General features: G+C 35.1%; 1 protein-coding gene across 6 annotated transcripts; it reads left to right on the forward strand.

Annotated features, from left to right (window-relative positions):
- Positions 1 to 16,751: 16,751 nt before the first annotated feature.
- On the forward strand, positions 16,752 to 23,657 carry LOC107864977. 6 transcript variants are annotated; one of them, XM_016711358.2, is made up of 4 exons: positions 16,752 to 17,341; positions 20,534 to 20,593; positions 21,175 to 21,237; positions 22,282 to 23,657. In XM_016711358.2, exons 1-4 carry the CDS (start codon positions 17,098 to 17,100, stop codon positions 23,091 to 23,093), a joined length of 1,179 nt encoding a protein of 392 aa, XP_016566844.1. In that variant the 5' UTR covers positions 16,752 to 17,097; the 3' UTR covers positions 23,094 to 23,657. The 6 variants fall into 6 exon arrangements, with proteins under 6 accessions (XP_016566844.1, XP_016566854.1, XP_016566847.1 ...); XM_016711368.2 differs by having other exon boundaries at positions 22,288 to 23,657; XM_016711361.2 differs by having other exon boundaries at positions 16,781 to 17,341; positions 20,540 to 20,593.
- The last annotated feature ends 1,293 nt before the right edge of the window (positions 23,658 to 24,950 follow it).

Consider the following 24,950-nt stretch of genomic DNA (forward strand, 5'->3'; position numbering starts at 1 on the left):
TTTTATCAAAAGTGCATGATTTAGGAAAGAACGGTACCTTCAGCTTGATCGGAGTTCGCGGAAAATAGGTGCGGGTTCTTAGATCGCATATCCGCCTCAGCTTCCCAAGTTGCACCTCAACAGATTGGTTTCGCCACAACACCTTGACCAAGGGAACTTCTTTGTTCCCTAGTCTTCGAACACTGAAATCAAGAATCTCAACAGAAATCTCATCAAAAGAAAGATTTTCTTGAACGTCAGCACTCACAGAGGAATCCACTACCACAGCATCGCTAATACGTTTTCTAAGCATGGAGACATGGAATATTGGATGAACAGAGGACAATTCGGAAGGCAACTCGACCTCATAAGCTACCTTACCAACACGGCTAAGAATTTTGTAAGGACCAACATAACGGGGACTAAGCTTCCCCTTCTTTCCGAATCTCTTCACCCCCCTCATGGGTAAAATTTTTAGATACACTAGGTCACCAACTTCAAACTCAAGGTCTCTCCTTCTAACATCCGCATATGACTTCTGACGACTCTGCACAGTTTTCAACCTTTCCCTAATCAACTTAAATTTTTCCATAGCCTCAAATACCGAATCAGGACCACTCACAGCCGCTTCACCCACCTCGAACCAACCTATGGGTGATCTATACTTCCTCCTATATAAGGCTTCAAACGGAGCCATGCCAATACTAGAATGGAAACTGCTATTGTAAGCAAACTCTATCAACGGTAAGTGATCATCCCAACTTCCCTTAAAGTCAAGTGCACAAGCTCTCAATATATCCTCTAAGGTCTGGATGGTCCGCTCAGCCTGACCATCGATCTGCGGATGAAAAGAAAAACTTAAAAGCACTTGGGTACCAAGACCCTTTTGAAAAGCTTTCCAAAATTACGAAGTGAACTGAGTACCCCTATCCGAAACGATAGACAAGGGAATTCCATGCAGTCTGACTAGCTCTCGGATATACAATCTAGCGTAATCCTCAGCAGTATATGAAGTATGAACAAGCAAGAAATGAGCATACTTAGTCAACCTATCAACCACAACCCAAATGGAATCATGATGGCGTCGGGAAGGAGGTAAACCAATCACGGAGTCCATATTTATCTTTTCCCACTTCCAGGTGGGAATACTAAATTCTTGCATCATACAACCAGGTCTTTGGTGTTCAACCTTAACCTATTGGCATATTGCACACTTAGCTACAAACGCTGCTATATCTTTCTTTATGCCACTCCACTAATAGATTTCCCGCAAGTCTCGGTACATCTTGATGGCACCAGGATGAATAGAATATCGCACCCCGTGCGCTTCAGCCATAATCCTCTGTCTGATATCATCAACATTCGGGACACACAATCTACCCTGCAATCTCAACACATCATCTCTCCCTTGGGAGAAAATCTCTACTTTTTGGTCCTTGACTGACTTCTTCAGTCTGACCAAACTAGCATCTAAGTATTACTTTTCCTTCACTTCCAAAACCAAGGAGGATTCGAAACTACTCTGAACCCCTATACTACCTTCAGCAGAGTCAAACAACCTAACACCCAATCTAGCCAAACGATGTACATCACGAGCCAACTCTTTCTTACCTTCTACCACATGCGAAACACTACCCATGGACACTCTACTTAGGGCATCCGCCACAACATTGGCCTTGCCTGGATGGTACAGCACACTCATATCATAGTACTTTAACAATTCTAACTATCTTCTCTACCTAAGATTTAATTCTCTCTGGGTAAACACATACTGCAGACTCTTATGATCAGTGAAAACATCAACATAGACACCATACAAATAGTGTCTCCAGATTTTCAAAGCAAACACAACAGCAGCCAACTCAAGGTCATGGGTGGGGTAATTTTTCTCATGGGGTTTCAACTGTCTAGAAGCATAAGCTATCACCTTACCCTTCTGCATAAATACGCAACCCAACCCAACTCTCAAAGCATCACAGTACACCACAAAACCATCAACACTATCAGGCAAAGTCAAAACAGGGGCTGAAGTCAGTCGAGTCTTCAACTCCTGAAAACTCTTATCACAAGATTCGAACCATAAGAACTTCACTTTCTTTTGGGTCAACCGAGTCATAGGAGACGTTATAAAGGAGAAACCCTCAACAAAACGGCGGTAATAGCCAGCTAAACCCAAGAAACTTCGAATATCAGTCGGAGAAATAGGTCTAGGCCAATTTTTAACATCTTTGGTCTTTTGGGATCAACTCTAATACCCTCGAAAGAAATGATTGACCCAGAAAAGCAACTAACCTTAGCCAAAACTCATACTTACTGAACTTGGCAAACAACTTGTGATCTCTAAGGGTTTGCAAGACAGTTCGGAGATGATCAGAATGTTCATCCTCACTATGGGAGTACACCAGTATATCATCGATGAACACTATGACAAACATATCTAGATATGGTCTGAACACTCGATTCATGAGGCCCATGAAAGCTTCTGGGGCATTAGTTAACCCGAAAGACATAACAAGAAACTCAAAATGGCCATAACGAGTTCGAAAAGCGGTTTTTGAGATGTCACACTCCCTAACTTTGAGTTGATGATAGCCGGAACGAAGGTCTATCTTTGAGAAATAACTTGCACCTTGCAATTGGTCAAACAAATCATCTATTCTTGGAAGGGGGTACTTATTTTTTACGGTGACTTTATTCAGTTGGCGATAATCAATGCACATACACAAAGAGCCATCTTTATTTCTTACAAACAACACAGGAGCACCCCAAGGAGAAACACTGGACCTTATGAAACCCTTATCTAGTAGATCTTTGAGTTGCTCTTTCAATTCCTTAAGTTCTGTAGGGGCCATACGGTAAGGAGGAATAGAAATGGGTTGAGTATTGGGAAGAAGATCAATCCTGAACTCTATCTCTCTATCAGGAGGTATCCCTGGGAGATCATCCGAAAAGACATCAGAAAACTCATTGACGATGTTAACAGACTGGAGAGTTGAAGTCTCAGACTTAGTGTCTTTGACTCTAACCAAATGGTAAATACACCCCTTGGAAATAAGCTTTCTAGCTTTGAGGTAAGAGATAAAATGACACTTGGGTGACACAGAATTCCCAGACCACTCAACCACGGATGCACTCGAAAACTGAAACTTGACCACTCGGGTTCGACAATCAATAGAGGCATAAGAAAAATACAACCAGTCCATACCCAGAATCACATCAAAATATACCATGTCTAACTCAATCAGATCAGCCAACAAGACTCTATGAAAAATGGTAACAGGACACTTTTTATACACTTTCTGGGCAACAATCGAATCACCCACTGGGGTAGAAACTAGGACAGGCTCAGGAATAATCTCAGGACTCATTTCAAAATTCACAGCAATCAAAGGTGTAACATATGAGAAATTGGATCCAAGATCCAACAAAGCATACACATCAAACTGAAATATACGAAGCATACCAGTAACAACATCGAGAGAGTCCTCCTGTTCCTGGCGGGGCGGTAAAGCATAGAATCTATTCTGGCGCTGCCCGCCAGCATTGCTAGAAGAGGCGCCCTGAGCTGGGGCTGGGTGAGTCACTGGAACTGAAGCACTAACAGTCTGAATCTGGGTCTGAGGGCGATAGTCACGACGCCCTTGTCCATCTTGTGGACAATCTTTAACTCTGTGACCCATGTCACCACACCGGAAACAACCCCTCTTCTCACCCCAACACTCACCCGAATGAGCCCTACCACACTTAGGACACAGGGGACGATTTGTATTAGTGCCAGCACTGTACTGGGACCTGGATGCATATGACCTGCTACCTTGCTCCTGCCTACCTCTAGGCACGGAAGCACTAGCAGATGACGGTGCTGGCATAGACGAACGATCCTAATACTGAGGGAGACTCCCTCCCTGCGATCTAGTCTGACACTGTCTGTGCTGCTCGGACTTAGCTCTCTTATTCCTTCTCATTTTATCTCTCTCCTTAATCTTGTCTGCCTCAATCTGTTGGGCATGAGTCATCAGCCTAGAAAGATTCATCTCACTATTCAGCATAGCAGACCTACACTTCTTAACCACATAACTAGACACTTCAGTCACAAACTTACTCATACTAGCCCGATGTTAGGAGCATACTTGGCTAACTGATTGAACTTTAGACAGTATTCCCTAACAGTCATAGAGCCCTGTCGCAGGTTCATAAACTCTTTCACCTTCGTCTCCCTCATCTACAAAGGGAAAAACTTATCCAGGAATGCATCCTGGAACTCTTGCCAAGTTGTAGGGACAGCTCCCTCACCTCTAACTTTTCTTCAAGCAACAACCAAGTCATAAGCAAGGTCTTTCAACCTATACGCAGCCAACTCCACACTATGTTCCTCAGATACATGTATCACCTGAGTAATCTTCCGTACCTCCTCTAAAAATAACCATGGATCCACATCAAACTTGGACCCATAGAATTCCGACGGATTTATCCGCATGAAGTCACGGATCCTGGCAGCAGCTGAATCACCTCCCTGCTGCTGTGGAGCCGGGGACGGGTTGGCCTGAATATTGATGAAATATAACATATAATGCTTCTAATAAGCTTTAATATAGGGTTTGGACGGATTTTGGGTGAGGGGGAATGACCAAAACGCCTCTAAAAATTAAATAATTCTCGAATCTGTCCTTTGGTGGACTGTTTTAATAGTCTGAAGTAGATCAACCATAACATTTTACTTCGATATCCAAATTGGATGAAACCAATTTCATTATAAAGAGGACTCTCATATCTTTCCATTGATATATAGTATCTCACCCAGATCATTGTGTAAGAGGATTTATGATTGTTTGAAATTGACCCAAAAATTTGCTTTTGATAGGCTAAAGTAGATCGACCATAACTTTTTACTCCGATAGACTAATTGGATAAAACCAATTTCATTGGAAAGAGGACTCGCAGAGCTTTCCGTTGATATATAGTAGATCACCCAGATCATTATGTACAATGAGTTATGATCGTTTAAAGTTGGAGCAAAAATACGCCAGGCCTCAGTACTTTTTCCTGCACGTTTTACTGTTCACTACTATTCACGGTTCGATCGGATATAGCTACAAACCTGTAAGTGCTCAAATTTCTAATCCTCATCTTTCATGGATTCAGGGTTAGTAGATGCAAACACAGGTAGATGCATTTTCTTGACAAATAGAAGATCTTTCATCTTGTCTTTCCAAGTATGATAGTTACTACCATTCAAACACACCATCTTGCTCATATTTTCCTCCATCATTCAAATCGACAATCAACAACAACCAATACTTTGATACCACTTATTAGGAAAGACGGGCACACAATCAAAGAGCCCGACGGGGTAGCAGCAGAAAATACCTAAGACTAAACTTTTCTTTTCAACTTGAACCAAGAGGAGACAAGCAAACCAAGCAACATAGAGTAATATACAGAAAATAACTCAACCAAATGAAACAATACAAGAGTAAATGCAATCACACAAGACACCAAATTTACGTAGAAAACCCTTCGGTGTGAAGAGTAAAAAACCACGGGACCAAACCTCCACTATAATCACCAAAAGAGCTACAGTATTTTCCTCCAAAATGACCACCAAACAAGTGCCAAACAACAAGAAACAATACATAAACCACAGCACCAAACACTAGAGAAATAAAGAAGTGAAAGCACCAAAAATGCAGCTACTGTTTGGGAATGAAGAACAGAAGGTACAGGCCACTAAATCAAGCTCCGTCAGTTCCTAATCAAAGATTGAGATGAGAGGAACAAGCAGTCCAAAAATCAGCTCAATCGGACACGAAACGAAGCGGGCATCGCAATTTGAAGTTGAAAACTATGGCTGAAATTTAGGTGCAAAAATCAGCTTTATTTTTCTCTCTTTGGCTGCTGAAAACTCTCTTTTTGTAATGGTGAATAAGACCTAAAAAGATCAATATATATGCTCCATAGTAATGGGCCTATGGGCAAAAGTGGATTGGTCCAAATTGGGCTTCATTTTATCAGGAAGGGACAAAGGCCCATGACCCGACAATGTTTTCAGTCTTTTAGCATGTCAAATCTTAACTTGTGGCATCAGATGGCTTTTTTACTTAAGTTTCATGTTACAAATATTTTTTCGTGGTGAAAGGACTTTTCGCGGTAACAGGTGCAATTTAAGAAAAAGGGCTCCTCCGAATCACTTTCTTCCCACCCATCCGCGCCCTTCTTCCCAACCACACGACCAAGGTTTACTACGTGACTGCAATCGCCCTCCAGAACAAAGATCAACTGGTTTGCTTAATGATTTTATATCTAGTACTGCTACATGAGTAACATTCTATTAAATAGCTCTAGAGGTTGATTCTTGAATTCTAGGATAACGACCTCACGTGTTATTAACTTGTTCTTTAATTTAATTCTTATACATACTTAGGGGTTGTTTGGTTGGTGGAACAAGGAGCAACAATTTCGGGATAAAATGCAAAATCATTTAATCCCGCTTTTGATTGCACCAATAGCCACGACATAACCGGTGTGACACAAACCTTACGCCTATCATAGAGGTAGAGATGTGTAATCGTGCATTTGATTATGGATATTAATTAGTAAGAAAATTATTTTGCATTAAAATGATGGAATTAGCTATCTCATATAGAAGGTGAGATAAGTTAATCCTTCTATGGGATATCTTTATCTATTCCATCCCTGATACATGATTACAAGAGCGAGTAGGACAAGTCAAAGTTGAACTCAAAGAAATTACATAACAATGAAGAGAGAATTCTTTAGTAAGCAAAGCAAAGCAAAAACAAAAAGACAGAAAGGGCAAAAAATTGAAAAGAAAACTTTACCTAATAAAGTTGCTCGTAAAATTATTGTCATTGACGAGGAGTTCCCGATTCAAATTGTGAAAATAGTTACTGGCAGAAATATAAGGTGAGAGTGAGAGAATCCTTTGGTGAGCAAAGCCCTAAAAAAATCCAGAGTAAAAATTAAAAAGGGCAAAAGTTGAAAAGAAAACTTTACCTAATAGAATTGCTGGTAAATTGTTGTTCAGGGATTTAAGTTGTGAAAATAGCTCCGTACAGAAATATAAAATGAGACTGACACAATACATTTTTGTGATTCGGCCCTTACTTTAGTGCACGGAGCCATCCTTTTAAAAAAGAAATTTCTTTACCTAATATGGTGAAATGAAGTTATTATTGAATAAGAAATAAAGAAAATCATAGTGCTTAGTGAATAAATTGGAGAGGGTGAATATGGAAAGAATGTTTTGAATAAAGGTTAATTTTGGTATTTTTCCTTGAGAAGTAAGGTAAGACCCTGCAAACACATCGCCTACTTCAAATCCACTTGTGAATTACGCTGAATATATTTTTGTTCATAATTTTGTATGTTGTGAGAGAAAGAATGTCGTATATTTTGATGCATAGAGTAACTTTTCTACAGTGTAGGGTAGGATATTGGTTTTTTTTTAATTTTGTAACGGTTCGATATTTTATGACTGTTGGGTTGTTGATTTGCGTCTTGATTTGATCACTTTCTTCAAAGGATTAATGATAACCTAATAAGAAAAATGAAATTACATGTCTATCCTTATATTTTACCCTTACACTTGAAATATTAATATTAGGAAAAGGCATTGTTTTCATTCTAAACTATACAAGAAAAGTCGAAGTCACATTTAAACTATACTAGTGACTTATTACACACCTAAACTATAAAAAAGTGAAACTTTTTACACTCTAGATCTGACATGAAAAAAACATAATTAATTAATTAAAAAAGGCACGTCTTCATTAAAAATTAATGTAAAAAAAAGAAAAAAAATACTCACTCTACCCAACCCCCAGCATCCATCTCCCCTCCCTTACCCCTAAACCATCATCTTCTTCATCACCCCCCACCCCTAAACCAGCATCTTCTTCATCACCCCCCACCCCCAAACTCCAACCCCACCCCAACCAACATATCTTCTTCATCACCCCCATCCCAAACTCCAACCCCACCGAATCAATGTCAATTTCACTAATTTCAAAATCTCGAAAAAAAAATTGAATTACTAGTTTCGAACTAAGCTTAAACGAGCTTGCCGAAATTCAAATTGAATTTGTTGTTTTCACTTCGCCGGTGTTCCGGTGAACTCAAACGGTGACGAATATCCCCATATCCACTAATTCCAAAGATGAAGCACCAAATTATCCCCACATAATCACCATTGAATCTTCCCTTTCTAACCCCAATAAGGGTGCTGGTACCACCACCACCACTACCCCTTCTTCCTCATCATTCCCAAAAGAAACACATCACCACAAACTCAGAAATACAATTCCAAATATCCAATCAAAAATCACAAAACTCAGATAGGTTTTCTTTAATTAGTCAACAAATTGATCACAATTTCAAGCAAAACTAACAAAATTCAGATGAATTTTTCTTAATTACCCAACAATTTGATTACAATTTCATTAAAAGATTATAAAATTCAGATGAATTTTCTTTAATTTGGTGATTCGAAGGTAAAATTGAGGAGAAAATGATAAAAATTGATTGATGAAAGAGGGCTTGACTTTAAAAACTTTCAGTTCCAAGTTGCAACACCCGATCGATCCCGAAGTTGTATACAAACTCTACTCTCCACCGGATATTAAAAAAGGTAACGAATAGAGAAGTTTGACGAGAGAGAAGACTAGTATAGTACTAGTCCAAAGAAGAGAAGAAAGAGAAAACAAATATAAGGGGACATCCGTGAATAAAAATGACAGTGAATGATGATGAAGAAGAAAGAATAATGGCAGATGACAAAAATAAAAATAATAAGGGGATTTTGATATTTTTTATTATTTTTTTATAATGCTGACATGGCACTGATGTGACAGCGCGTGTAAAACACCGCACCATATGCAAGTGGTATAATGCTTTACAGGGTGTAGAAAGTTTCATTTTTTTATAGATTAGGTGTGTAATATGTCACTAGTATAGTTTAGGTATGGCTTCGACCTTTTTTGTATAGTTTGAGATGAAAATGGTGTTTTTTCCCTATTAATACTTGGACACTTATGTTGCACATCTATCCCATATCTTTTTAAAAAAAAAAAAAAATTCAAAGACCACATGGGTCGTATTTTATTCAATAAATCTATCCCATATCATATTTGCGTTAATGTATAATTATATTTATAAATTTATGCACATATCCTAAAAAAATTTGATTGCAATATAAATTAGAAATTTAGTTATATAAAAAGTTTGCATTAATGCATAGAAGTCAATGGTCAAAATTAAACATATCTAAATTAATACATCTTGTATATCACAATGTTTGATTTTTGAGTTTTTTTACTACGTCGTCCGTCCCAAATTATGCATCGTCATTTGACCGGAAACAATATTTAAGACATAAGTATTAACTTTGTTAAAGTTACAAAATTACTCTTCTTAAAAAAAGGAGTAATAGTATTTAAAATCAAGTGGGATCACTTTTAATTAAAAAATAAATAAAAAAAGAGTAATAGTATTTAAAATCAAGTGGGATCACTAAAGGTAAAATTGTAATTGTGTTTTTAAAAACTTATCAAATAAAGAAAGGTGACATTTTTTTTGGGACGGACCAAAAAGAAAATTAAGACACATAATTTGAGACGGAGGGAGTATTTGATAATAAACATATGAAGGCAAAACCCAATAAAAATAGGTTCATGTGGCGTTTATTAAGGCTAATTAAGCTGATCAATTTATGTTTTTTTTGAATTATTATTTTCATTATATTTCTTTAAATTTTTGTCTTCTTCCTTTTTTTTTCATTACTCCAAAAAAAAAAATTCCTATTTTTTTCTTTATTCTCCATTAAGAAAAACCTTCGTAAAAGACTCCCTAAAATTATTGAGTTTCATTAAATCAACTAAATTAAAAACCTCTGGGTTTGTTTTTTTAAAATGGATTTTTGAGGATAGAAATGAAAGATCTCTGAATTTGACAAATCTGATAATGATTATATTTTCTTTAATTTTAACCCAATAAATTAATTTTCCTTATTAAGTATAAGCACTAATAAAACTTCTAATTAGATTTGGTGGAGAAGAAATAGCCAGCGGAGTGCCACTTGGCACTTCTAGTTACATTCATTCTAATTGTTGAGTACTAACTTGTCACGTTCCTAAAGTAGCAATAAATTGAATAATGTAATGAAATATTAAAGATCAAAAAAGAAGAAGAGCAGAGAGAATAGAGAGAGTGATTTTTATTTTTCTCTTGAGGGATTAATTACAATGAAGGAAAACCCATTTATTTATAGGAGAAAACTAACCTTAGAGTTTGTAATTTTTCCATAAATAGACATGCATAATATGATAAAATAGATATTCACTATATATGTTAAGTAGACATTCACTATATATGGTAAAGTAAACATTCATTATATATGGTGTAGACACCTAATGAGAGCCAAAATTGATCGAGAATGAGATATTCTCATTAGAAATCAGACGGCACCGCTGCCAAGAACTTCGACGACCACTGTTTGACTACTGTTCCGATAAAATCCACCAAAAAATAGTATCACCAGTTTCATTCCGGGCCAAAACTGCCAAAAAATCTCCAAATTCGACTCCCGCTCCCAACGTACGACTGAAATCAGCGAACATCCTTCAAGTTCGATCTCTGTTTGTCAAATCCGGTGATATTTCGCCGGAAATTTGCTATAGCTCCGGTCCTTAACGTTTCATTTCAATTCCGATGAAATTCAGCTGGGTTAAACAATTGTGGGATTTTCTTTGTTAAGGTCGTTCAAATGCTCTTTCAATCGTCGCTCGATTCTCATCCGAGTTAGTCAGTTATGGATTTGGGATTATAGCAAATTTGGAATTGAAGTCTCAACATCGACGTTTCCGTCGTGGACTCGTCTCGTCTAATTGAATAATACATGATTGAAAAACGACATTGAGGTCAATTTCTCATCCCTTTTCTTGAGCAATTTTAAACTTTGATATTTTTGTGTGGTGAATTGATATTGTGTGAATCTTGGTCTATTTGATTTGGTGTTGTTTGAATCACGGATATTGGTTAATCGATAACTTGAATTGCATGTTGGTTGATGTTGGATTCCAAGTTGAAAATTGAATTGGTAGTTGAAGATTTAAGTTAATCATTGATTTGGGGTTGGACGTTGGGGATTGATAAAAATGAATATTCATTAATTTTGATGCATTGATGATATTGAGAGTGATAGAATTGTGATATGATAGGCAAAAGTAGGTTCGGGTAGGCAAAATTTAGGAATAAGTGTTTTTCTTGTTGAATGCTTGAATATGGAATATTTGGTTGAATGTTTGAATGTGCGTGTGAATGTTTCTTTCTAGTTTATCGCATTTGATTCAAGTGTATTCCAATGGTTCGACCATGATCGTTTGGTGGAGCATATTGGCTAATTTGACACTACGAATGTATAAACCACACAAAACACATAAAACAATCAAACAAACAAACAAAACAAACGAATCCCAAAATATAGTATACAATTCAAAAGAAAAATAAAAATGCGGAAAATATAAACCTACACTATTCTAAACTAATCTGAAACTATGCTCTCATGCTTTACCCGATGCCTCGGGCCTTCATTACGGACGTCCTCCGAGTACAAAATACATCGGGGCATTCCCCGATGAATAAGTACAATGTGACCTCGGGGCATTCCCCGACGAATGAATACACTTGAATCAAATGCGATAAACTAGAAAGAAACATTCACATGCACATTCAAACATTCAACCAAATATTCCATATTCAAGCATTCAACCAGAAAAACACTTATTCCTAAATTTTGCCTACCCGAACCTACTTTTGCCTATCATACCACAACTCTATCACGCTTAATATCATCAATGCATCAAAAATAATGAATATAAATTTTTATCAATCCCCAACGTCCAACCCCAAATCAATGATTAACTTAAATCTTCAACTACCAATTCAATTTTCAACTTAGAATCCAACATCAACCAACATGCAATTCAAGTTATTGATTAACTAATATCCGTGATTCAAACAACACCAAATCAAATAGACCAAGATTCACACAATATCAATTCACACAAAAATATCAAAGTTTAAAATTGCTCAAGAAAAGGGATGAGAAATTGACCTCGATGTCTCTTTTCAATCACGTATTATTCAATTAGACGAGATGAGTCCACGACGAAAACCTCGATGTTGAGACTTCAATTCCAAACTCGCTATAATCCCAAATCCACAACCGACTAACTCGGACGAGAATCGAACGATGACTGAAAGAGTATTTGAACGACCTTAACAGAGAAAACCCCACAATTGCTTAACCTAGTTGAATTTCATCAAAATTGAAATGAAACGTTAAAAACCGAAGCTATAGCAAATTTTCGATGGAATATCACTGGATTTGACAAACAGAGATCGAACTTGGCGGATGTTCGCTGATTTCGGTCGTACGTTGGGAGCGGGAGTCGAATTTGGAGATTTTCTGACAATTTTGGCCCGGAATAAAACTGGTGATACTGTTTTCCAATGGATTTTTCCGGAACAGTAGTCAAACAGTGATCGCCGAAGTTCTTGGCAGCGATTCCATCAGATTTCTGATGAGAATATCTCCTTCTTAATCAATTTTGGCTCCCATTCCCTTGATTCCCTCTCTTCCGTCTCTGATTCGGACAATTTCACTCACGATTTTACTCCTTCACTCCCTGTTTTTCTCTCTATCCTCTCTCCATTCTCGCTATTTTTTTTCTCACGGCTCTGTGTCTAGTGAGTGATGATGTGTATATTGGAAGAATGATTTGGTGTCTATGGTGGTGAATGAATATCCACCAATAGAAATTGTGTCTTGCCCTCTATTTTTGGTGGGTCCCTTATTGTTATGGAAAAGGAATAAAAGTGTAAGTAGGCATGGGTAGGTGGTTAGGATAAGATAAAATTGGTTAGAGATTTTGTTGAATTTTTGTTATTTTTATATTTTTGTGGGATATAATCAAACGGGTGAGGGCACGCAGTAAGATGAGGGTAAAAATGGTAAAAATAATTTTGAAGAGGGACGAAATTAGGTGTCTGCATATGGTATATTTATAACACTCCCCCTTGAATGTCTAATTGATAGATAATGTGTCTCGTTAAAGCCTTACTAGAAAAAACCCAGTGGAAAAAAAATCTAGTGAAGGAAAAAGAGTACACATCTCTACCAATACGCATATAGGTTGCCTCATTAAAAACCTTACAAGGAAAACCCAATGGGACAAAATCTTAAAAGGAAAAAAGAGTACAACGTGTATTTGCTCCCCCTAGTGAGAACATCCTTGAACTTTTGCATCCCGATCTTGTGCAACATCATTTTGAAAGTTGCAATTGGAGGGAAATTGGTGAATAAATCAGTCACATTGTCACTTGAACGAATATGTTGCACGTTAATATCATCATTCTTTTGTAGTTCATCTATGTATAAAAGCTTTGATGAAGTGTGTTTCGTTCTATCTCCATTTATGAATCCTCCCTTAAGTTGTGCTATGCATGTTGCATTATCTCCGTATAAAATTGTGGGTACATTATCACATTTCACACCATATTTTTCTCGAATGAGATGTATCATGGATCTCAACCATACTCATTCTCGGCTTGCTTCATGAATAGCTATTATCTCGGCATAGTTCAATGAAATGGCTAGATAGACTGCTTTGTATATCTCCAAGATATAGCAGTATCCCCTCATGTGAACATATAGCTTATTTGAGATCAAGTTTATACGGATCAGATAAGTACACAACATCAGCATAACCAACAAGATCGGGACTACAATCTTTAGAGTAAAATAAACCCATATGTTTGATCTCATTCCGATGTCTCCTAGCAGGAGTAGAACTATACCTTGCTAACAAATTGATCGAAAAGGGCTATGTCATGCCTTATAATATTTGCAAGATACATTAGTGCACGAATTGCACTAAGATATGGTACTTCATAACAAAGGAGTTCCTCATTTTTTTTTCTTGAGGTCGGAATGAAACCTTATTCAATTATGCATGTTTCTCATTTAAGCAACTATTCTATTGCTTTTGAAAACACTCCAAGAGTTTCAATAATTTTCAAGCTATAAGCTTATGCAATACAAGGATTATAAATAAGTTTCCCAAAAACTTTTATATGCTTCAAGCATTTTGAATCCTTAAAAGTTTTTCACATAAGTTTTGTCAAGTGACAATATTCAACATTTCATGAGTGACATCTTCAAATATCTGGACTACAAATTAAATAAGTTTTATACTTACCAAGATGCATCCTTTCATGTCACTTGATAAATGTTTCTACGTCAGCATTCTTAAATAAACGTAGAATTCAGATCCTCGTAATCTCTCACAATATTGTGCAAATATTGTATCAAAGATATCATCGATGATATATCATTTTGTATCGGTTCACAATGCGATATAATATTTTGAGATCCCATCACTTTATTATTTTCAGGTACCTGAACCTCTCATAAGGTTTTATGAAGTGTTATGTCGTAGACATTGCCTTCCTATTATGATTATTTGCTCCTTATCATTTTCAAGGATTATTTCATTTGGAACCGATTGGTCTACCATGCTTCACGCATGCATAGACTTTGTCCTTCATGTACACAAAATAAGAGCACTTGCAGCTTAAATATGAAATGCTTTCGGCATTTGACTTAAATTATCTTTTGAATAAGGATCTGGTGATAATTCTAACATATTTCATAGCTGATTATAATCTCCCCTTTATGTTAGGAAAACTAACATACATCCTCTATCTTCTTTGAGGAATCCATCTTTGTGCATCATGGTATATTCGTTAATCGTATACCGCACATTAAAATTATTAGATGGAATAGTTGGTTCTTGACCTTGAACCAATTGAGAGGAAGAAATAATCATAATTTATTGGTCTAATGCATACAAGTGTTATTGTATGCAACATATCATATTCCAGACCAACACATGAAGCTTTGTTCTCATTAGCGATGATTTAGCTATTTATCGAAGGCATTCAATACCAAACCATCATCATCAAGATAACTTTCTTGATTGCACAATCTGAAAATTATGTTCTTAACTCAATTTTATTGAGCAAACAACTTTATGAATGTCAAACTGCAGGTTGACAATGAATGTATATGTGATCATCTTATTGATGCATCTTTTCAATATATCACATGATAGGTGAACGGGCCCATATTCACCTTTTATATTTCCAGATTTGAGGAATTCAATCCCAATATTAGTTGGTCCAACCAACTTATCATGAGAACAAGCGACATAAACAATTCTCGAAGAATCTTCTAGTTCTTCAATACATGTCTAATATTCAATATGCACATCTTCAAAATGTCACAATCGTTCATATCAATTTATGAACTTTTATTCCAGTAAACTCTAATTTTACCATGACATGTACTTTTTTCTTTAGTAAATTTCAAATTTATTATTACATGAATAAATTTTAGATTTAATACTTTAGAAGTAGATTTCGAAATAACTCTTCTCAGTTATTCTACCTCATTCGAAGGTGACTTGTGATACCATCACAATCAAGTGCACGTTTACATTAATAAGCTTCCCATTCCCTAGGAATGAAATATAATCATGCCTTAAGCGTATCAAATTATGATAGCTACTACAAAAGCAAATTGAGGCATACATATGATTTATTGTTACCACATTCAATTCAAGGAATGAAACATATTTAATGTAACATGTTTCATCACTTTTCACCAAATACCCATTATTTTTCCTTAGCCATCATAATATCATCAATATGGTGCATTGAGATTCAAACTCAACGTCTTCTCCATATAAAAGCGTCTTAGGCATAAATTGATGGGACTTAAACCCAATATATTATCACCCCTTTTGATAATATTGTTTTTGAGAAATCAATTTAAAATATAAATAGTTCCAAACCAATTATTTTTTCCTCAAATTCAATAATAATTATATTATTAGTAGCAAAAGACAGATAACATAAGGAATTACTAACCTTGAAATTACCTTTACCCAGTTTGGCAGAGTCTCGTGCTGATAACGTGTTATGAAATATTAAAGAACAAAGAAGAAGAGTAGAGAGAATAGAGAGAGTGATTCTTATTTCTTCTCTTGGGGGATTAATTACAATGAAGGAAAACCCCTTTATTTATAGGGAAAAACTAATCTTGGAGTTTGTAATTTTTCCATAAATAAATAAACACAATATGGTAAAGTATATATTCACTATATATAGTAAAATAGACATTCACTATATATGATATATTTATAATAAATAATAATTTTTATGTTATAATTATCTCAAACTGAATCAAATAAGTTGGATATATCACGATTAATTTTAGGATAAATGTTATACTACATTTGATATTATATATATCAAATGTAGCATAAATTTTATTTCAGATCTCACTTTATCCCACCCATCAAATAATTCCTTTATACTATTCTTGATTTTTAAAACATAAAAGTGAATATCTATTTTTTGTACTTTCATGTCTCAATTTATACGAGTTACTTTTCCTTTTTAGTCAGTTATAAAAAGAATGATATATTTTTAAATTTAGTAATAATTTAATTTTAAATTACTTATTTTATTTTTAATAAAATAATTTATAGTCACAATTTTAGATTATAAATTTAAAAAAGAAATCCCTTCTTTTTTAAATTGCGTGTTAAGTTAAAGTAACTCATATAAATTGAGATAAATATATAAGTAAAAGTAGATCCAAAAAGTAAAAAATAATTCAGAGCATTAAAACTTTCAAACTGTGTGTGGAGTCTAGAAAAGGGCTCAACCACACAAGTTTATCTTGTATTTTCACCACGTAAATCCGTAAAACTTTACCAATTACGGGAGAGCTATCTTTCCAAGGAGACAATTATCTTTTTTTAAAAAAAAAATCTCGAAAGTCGCACTAATTTTCTCTGTTTTCACACTCCTCCTTGCTTCTAGATTTTTGTGTTTCTAACAACCAAAACCAAAAGCATCACTAGCATAGGAAGATCCACCATTAATTTTTAATCATTAGCTTCATTTTCCACCATCTTCTTTCTTGATTGATTGAAGTTCTTTTAAGTAGTAGGAGGAAACAACAACACAACAATGTCAGTAAAACTTGAAGTTCCACCTGGATTTACAAAACCATTGAACAAGATTGTACACAAAGGGATCATCAATGCCATAGATGATACATGCATGCAAGATCATGAGAGCAAAGATGTTGATAAACTAATTTGTGGTAAGAGACGCAGTTTAAGAGAAAGAACTCCATCAAATCTATTTGTTTCAACCCATTTCCTCCCCTCTCCACCTGGCTCAGGTCGACCTTCCAAACACAGATCAGATGGTGAGCTTGCTACTTTTGCTTTATGATTTTGTATCTGAAGTTCCATCACTAAAGTTTTTTTTTTTTTGGCGGGGGGGGGGGGGGGGGGTTTGGGGGTGTTGGTATTTGTATTATTGGGGTGTCAAATAGGCGGCTTGAGCTGAATTTGGGCGGGTCAAAATAGGATAAGTTAATAAATGAGTACGGATTATCTGCTGAGCTTAATTTTCTCGTTTTTTGTTGAGTTGAGTATGTTATAGCAAATTTGGTCATAGCTCAAGTGGATACTAGATGCTTTTCTCGATTTCTTATGAGTCAATTTGAGCTACATGTCAACCCAATTTTTAACGGGATGAAATAGGTTGAGGTGGTGGATGACCCAACCAAACTTGAATTGATTAAGCTGTTTGGACAGGTTGTGTTTGATTTTACCAATAAATCCATGGGGAAGTTCGGGTCCCACGAGTGGGTACATTGCTCCCTAATAATGACAAAAAATACTTACAGCTCCACTACAACTTTGTTGGGCTTACTATTAATTAAAGAAGTTCATAGGGCTCGTTTGGCCATGAAAATTTTTTCCTTTTTTCTAGAAAATTTTTTTGGAGTTGGAAATTATGATGTTTGGCCATGAAAATCCACAAAATAATGCCAGAAAATTTTTATGAAAAGGGAAAACAGGTTTTTGTTGTTTACACAATTTTCCAACTTCAATTCCAACCTTTATTATTCTTATATATAACCCCAATCTTTTAAATTTTTACATAAAACTTTCCTTATAATATTATTTTTTCAATATTACGTATATAGCAGTTTTAAAGAATAAGATAATTATAATTTCAAATTTAATGCTATCCTAATTAATATATGTCTCTTTTTCTCTCTCATCATTATTTTTATCCCTTAATTTAATTTTCTCCCTTATTTAAGACATTATTTTACTGCTAATTTATATGTATACCCATAAATATATAAAGTATTATATTTATAATAGAAATATACAAAGTATGTTATATATAAAGTTTATACCATGTATGTACCATATACACACATACATAAATATACAAAGTATGTTATATATGAAGTTTATATCATGTATATACCATATACACACATATATAAAAATATAAAGTATAAAGAAACATACTAAGCTTATTTATATATTTATGGTATATGATATAATATACCATAAATATGCAAAGCATGTTTTACATAAAATAATTTATTCACACACAGTAAAATCTTTCATGTATAAGAAAATTAAAGAAATAAATTAGCGGCACCCTAAAATTTAATAACAACTCGTCATTTCCTATATTTTAGGAATGAAGGAAATAAATTAAATAAATTCCTAAAAAAATAAATTTGTTTGAAAGATAATATTTGTTACCTAAAAAATAGGAAGCAGTGTTTTGTTAATATAACATCCATATTTAAAATTTTCAAATATGAGAAAACGGCTATTAATGTAAATATTATACATGTCATAATTGAAATTCATTAAATATGACCATGTATATGTGATTATTTTTATAATAGTGGCTAATTGTGTTCTTTTTTCATTAGTAGGTAAATTTTAGTTGAGTGATTTTGATAGTTTGTAAAAGTTAGGGTATAAAATCATATTTAAAAAAGTTTTTTCAAAAGTCAAAATTTTTTTTCAAAAAGACATGGTCAAACACAACTCCAATCTCAACTTCAACTCCAACTCCGAAAAATTTTAGTTTTCATGGCCAAACGGCTACTTAATCTCACCACGTGGGGGCTGGGGAGGGTAGTGTGAAGGTACACCTTACCCCTACCTTGTGGAGATAGAGAGGCATTGTTTTCTAAAGACCCTCAACTCAAGTAGCTCACATAGACAGAGAACTATTTCATATAGGTGTACCTAGACCTTAACACTATACAAGGGCGGACCTAGGTTCAAATTGGTGTTGTTTCGGCACCCGTTAAACTCGATACGGAATAGGTATATTTATATAAGAAATGTATAAAAATTGATATAAAATGAAAAAGAGCACCCTTGATACCAAGAAGATAGTTGGGTGCTTTGGTAGTGGGGTTTCAAGATGGAACTTCAAAACTTTGGATATCAATACATTTCCAACCTCCTGCGCACCCCACGATGCCTAAATCCTAGGTCCGCCACTACCACTATATAGTGCGGGAATTTTAGCAAATTGCTTATGGATGATAATATTGAGTTAGTACTTGGTCTGGCGAATAATCTTTTTGGAGGAAATCTTAACTTCTTCAAATCTATGTGTACACACTTGACTTGCAGACTTCCCACATTAAGATACTAGGTAGAATTTCAAAATTGTCTCGGGAACAGGAATTCCCTATATAAATGATAAAAGTATTTATTTAAACGGAGAAATATGATCTGCGAGAGATGAGGCATCATTCAGCCATCCTCAACTTGTTTTAGGAATGAGGCATCGAATTGGTTTGCTATTTATAAAGCTTAGATATCGACAACAACGTACCTAGTGTATTTCTACGAAGTGGGTTCCGGATAAAACAGAAAAAGATGGAAATAGGAGAGTTGAAATAGTTGAGAGCACAGAAAAGTGTGTTCCAATCCACTGTTAGCTCTATTTTCTTTTGAGCATGTTTTCAGTACGTTCCAACTTTGAAGCATACATCTTCTAAAACAAAAATTTAGCACCCGTTTAGCCATGAAATTAGAGTGTGTTTGACCATGAATACAAGTTGGAGTTGTTCTTGATTTTTTACAAGTGATTTGGAGTGAAAAAAATGAAAACAACTTTTTGTTGCTTTTCAATTTCCTGAGTTGAATTCCGGAGTTTTCCGAAATTTTATGGCCTAACATGATTCTTGAAATTCAACTTCCGGGGAAAAAGCAAAGAATATTCATGGCCAAAACGGCCACTTAGTATGTTTAAGTTCTAACTCTAAAGCATGCATCTGTAACTAAAGCTCTAGTAAGTTCTCACCAAGTTCTAACTTTAAAGCATTTTGAACTACAATTAGGATTGTGAGAGTGTTGAATAAGTTCCAACGTTAGCTTACATCTTCTTTGGCTTTGACTAAAGGTTTAGTAATTTTCAAGAGCTATATCTTTTGAAACATCCTGCATCTTCTTAAGTTAAAGCTTTAGCAAGTTCTATAACAGTAAAGCATATATCTTTTTTCCTTTGCTTCTTCCAAATTCTTCTTAAATTAAATCTTTCCATGTTGATGTTGAAGTGACAGCTTCACAACCTTTACGACGTGGCCCAGGTCGCCCTCGGAAACAGAAATCTGATGGTGAGACTCTTCCTTTCCCCGCTCCGTACTTCACCTCATGGTTTATGATTTTAAATGTAGATAATGCTAAACTAGCATTCTGTTCTGGTTCAAGGTTTCTTTTCCTTTTTTATTTGTGGGTTTAACTATTAATGTAATTCATAATCCCTATATAAACGAAAAAAGTACATGAGATGAATTTAAATGGAGAAGCTGATCAGTGAGAATTCATATAGCCGATTAGTTTTTCTTTACTAGTTTAGGAGTGAGGGTAGTTGTTGTAAATGAATGATAAAAACCCAGCAAATCTCATCATACTAGTTATCCATTTGTAAACCTTTGCTTTGGAAAAGGAAAAGGGGCAAATAAGAGAGTATGAAATAGCTGAAACCACAAAAAATGTGTTCCACTGTTAGCTCTATTTTCCTTTTAGCAAGTTTTCAGTGAGTTAAACTTCCAACTTTGAAGCATATGTGATGCATCCTATGTTTAAAGCATACATTTTTAACTAAAGCTCTACAAGCATAAAATGTTTTGAACTAATTATATCTTTCCATGTTGTTGATGTTGAATTCCATGCATTTAATTCATGGAAACAACAGAGAGTTCAGCATCGGAATCTTTACGGCGTCGCCCCGGTCGCCCTCGGAAACTTATATCAGATGGTAAGCCTCCTTCCCCCGCTCCGTACTTTTACCTCATGATTAATGATTTTAAATCTAGTAAAGTAACATTCAGTTTTAGTTCAAGGTTCCTTTTCCTTTTTTCTCTGTGAAGGTTACTTGTAAAGTAGTTCACTTATTTTCTTAAAATTCCTATGTAAATGGTAAAAGTGCATTTGATGAATTTTTAAAGGGAAACTGTTTAGATGATCAGCAAGGGTTCATATAGTCGACCCCAGCCTGTTTAGGAATTAGGTGGTGTTGTTGTTATTGATGTATATAAATAACAGAAGTCCAATATCTATCATCGCACTGGTTCACATATCGTTTCTTTTTTCTGCACAACCCAAATCACTGAAAGGAGAAACCGGATACCGCTATTTTCATTTGTCTTCCATCAACTTTTTCACCATCTTTGCAGTCCAAAGATCACTTCCGGTCATCCTTTTGTCTTCAATCACTAACCTTCAAGTCCTATTTCCACCCTTTTAACAGAGGCAGAGAAAAACACCTATCTAGATTTTCTGTTAAAAGGCCATATAGTTTAAGATTAGAGCTTCTCAAGATCTCAGTCGTGTTTTCTGTGACTCCATTGCCCAACCTGTAGAACGTGGCATGGGGCAAGGCAGAGCTCCCTAGTAGGAAACAGACAACATTAGTTACTCTTTATCTCTTGTTTATTTTTTGAGCATCTTCAACAATCCGAGATCGTTAGCTGTTTAGGGAGTCTACACTAATTATAAAACTATACATTTGCCAATTATATGAATTGGAATTGTGCTACAAAGATGAAATTTTTCAGTTTGTATGAGACGATTCCTCTCTTTTACATCATGATATTTTAGTAATATGTAAGCTTACAAAAAGTTAAATGAACATCAATGTTCAACCAAGTCACTTCTTTATATCTTTCTATAGGTTCGCATTTTTCAATAAATTCTACTTTTTAAAGTATATATCTTGTATACTAAAGCCTTAATTAGTCACGTCTCCGTAAGTTTTTAACTTTAAAATTGCTGATGTTTTTAATGTGAGTGCCACCATTAGTTACAGAAGCTCCAGCAGTTTCACCTCCTGCACCACCATCGGGATCGACTGGGGATGTTTCAGTACAAGTTTCTGCAACCAGAAATTCTCTGGAGCCAGTTGTCTCACCTCCCAAGACACCGTTGGGGTCGACAAGTGATAGGCCTTTAAAAGTCGAGGAGGAAAGAGAATCTAATCCGTTATTAAGACTGAAGAAACCCCCGAAAACAAAGCATACACCCCAGATGCTTGATGAAGAATTGAAGAAAGTTATTCATAAAGTCGAGTATTTATTGGTGCAGAAGCTGCTTAGTTCCGGGAACGACGTTGATAGCATGGTCCATCATGCCAATACTACCTTTACATATTTGAAAGGGTTTGGTGTTGAGTATGAGTCTTTTTACAGAGATGTAACGGAATACATCAAACATTGCTACAATCTTCATGATGCAGAGAAAGAAGAAACCGTATTGTCTTTCTCAGTTTGGGGGGGAAACTATTTAAATGCTATGCGTAATGCAAATGATGCTGAGGAGGTCATGGTTCGTGCTCAAGGAGAGCACGAGAAGGTCAAAGAGAAAATCGGAACATTGAAGAGGCAACTAGAAGATCTGAAGCAAGAGTTAGCACATATCGAACATGAAGATGAGCGTCTGAAACGTGATATAATAAAATATAGAGAAGCCCATGACGTTGCAGAAGCCAAGAGACTAGAACTTGGCACCCAGTTGGAGGCAGCTCAAGCAAAGCTAAGGGAAATTAAGCAGCGCAAGAATGCAGCTCTCGTAGGGATTGAATGCACCACCCAACGCCTAGAGTCCACATATCGTTGATGATCTCGGTTAGTTGGATTTTCTTTACTCATCGAACAAGCTCCTAGTAGATGAACTGAAACTTCTCATGATCATTTTGGGATTTCATTTTCTCTAGCAGCAAACAGGTTGTTTAATTTCTTCGTTTAGTTATCGGCATGTAGTAAATTCTCCTTGTATATTGATCACATTGTAAGGACAACAACTTGGCGACACAGTAGTTCGTTAACTATGTTGATGAGAGGCAACAGGTACCCGGTGAAATTAGTACGTCCAAGCTGTCCAAAAAGAAAAAGTATTTGACCACAGCTTAGGGGTCTTTGTTGGAGAATGTTTTAAGGTATTGATGACATTTTCATCTACATGCAATTTGCAGATTAGCTACTATTTCCAGCTTCAGTTCAGATGTCAAGTTTGACCCCCTTGTAATGATCCCAGCCATTCAAACTACTTACGACTTTTTTACCTTTTCGTGGTTTTGTTTTTTCTTTGTCCTTCTCATGTATAGTACACAGTACAATTAGAGCTAAGGGTGTATCTTGTATGAAGGAAAACATTTTTTTCGAAAAATATTTTTTAATTTTCTAATGTTTGGGTCGACTTAAATGATTTGGAAAATACTATCCAAATAGATTTAGTGGTGTTCGGTCATGAAAATCAAAAAGAATTTTAAACTTTATTGAAATTTTCAATGATGGAGTTGAAGTTATGTTTGTTCATAGTTTTTGCAAGTATTTAGAATTTTAAATGTATTTAAATATATATATATATATATATATGAAATATGAGTTAAACCTGAAACACAATTTAAATGGGTTATTTTATGGTAATAAAAAATTTAGGATATTTTTGGGAAAAAAATTATAAATGAAAACATGGTTTTGGTTGTTCTCCAAATAAATTTTCATGGTCAAACACTGATCTTCAAATAAAATGAAAAAAATCAGAAAAAAGGTTAAATTTTCATGGCCAAACGGGTCTTTTTTTTTTCTAAAATAAAGAAAATGTCTTCCCTTCATAAAGTAAGAAAAATATTTTTTAAAATTGTCTTTCATCCTCACCACCCAATTCTCATCCCCGGCAGAGTTTTCAATACCGAATCCCAACATGATCAGGGGTCCGACTCCCAATCTCGACCCAAACCCGACTCTAGATTCAGACTCCTGAATCCCAACTTGGCCATGAGTCAAGGTCGGGTCTTGAGTTGAAATTCAAGGTTGGAATTCGAGTCAAGATCAGAGGTCGAGTCTTGGGCCGAGATCGAACCCCAACTCTGGTGTTATAGTATTTACCCACACTACACCTAAGGGTCGTTTGATCGAGTGTATTGAAAAGTTAATGCATGCATTAGTTGGTAAAATGACCTCATGGACCCCTATACTATGTCGGTTTTGTAAGTTGGACACTTTTACTTACATGTTTGTCATCTGGACCCCTGAACCTACTAAAAAGCAACATTTTAAACCCTTTTTGGTGAGTGTAACACACTCTCTCCCACGTCAGCTGTCACGTCTTTCACGCCAGCCATGCCTGCCACATCATTTAAAAAAAATAACAAAAAATAAAAAAATAGAAAAAGTATTACATTAAATTTCAAGTCATTTTTAAAATGCTACATAACAAATTAACTATTAAAATCAATTTAATTAAATAAGAAAAATTTATAAATTGTAGAAAAATTTGAATAATCATGCTTTTAAAATTTGAAAAATTTGAATAATTATTTTTAAAATAAAAAAAAAGTATTACATTGAAATTAATTAAATATTAAAATTAATTTAATTAATTAATTCAAATTTTAAATTTAATTAAGTAAAAAATTAATTAATTAAAATTCTTAAATAATTAATTTATTTAAATAAATTAATTTATCAAATT

Source organism: Capsicum annuum, chromosome 1, assembly GCF_002878395.1.
Source record: "Capsicum annuum cultivar UCD-10X-F1 chromosome 1, UCD10Xv1.1, whole genome shotgun sequence".
Taxonomy (NCBI): domain Eukaryota; kingdom Viridiplantae; phylum Streptophyta; class Magnoliopsida; order Solanales; family Solanaceae; genus Capsicum; species Capsicum annuum.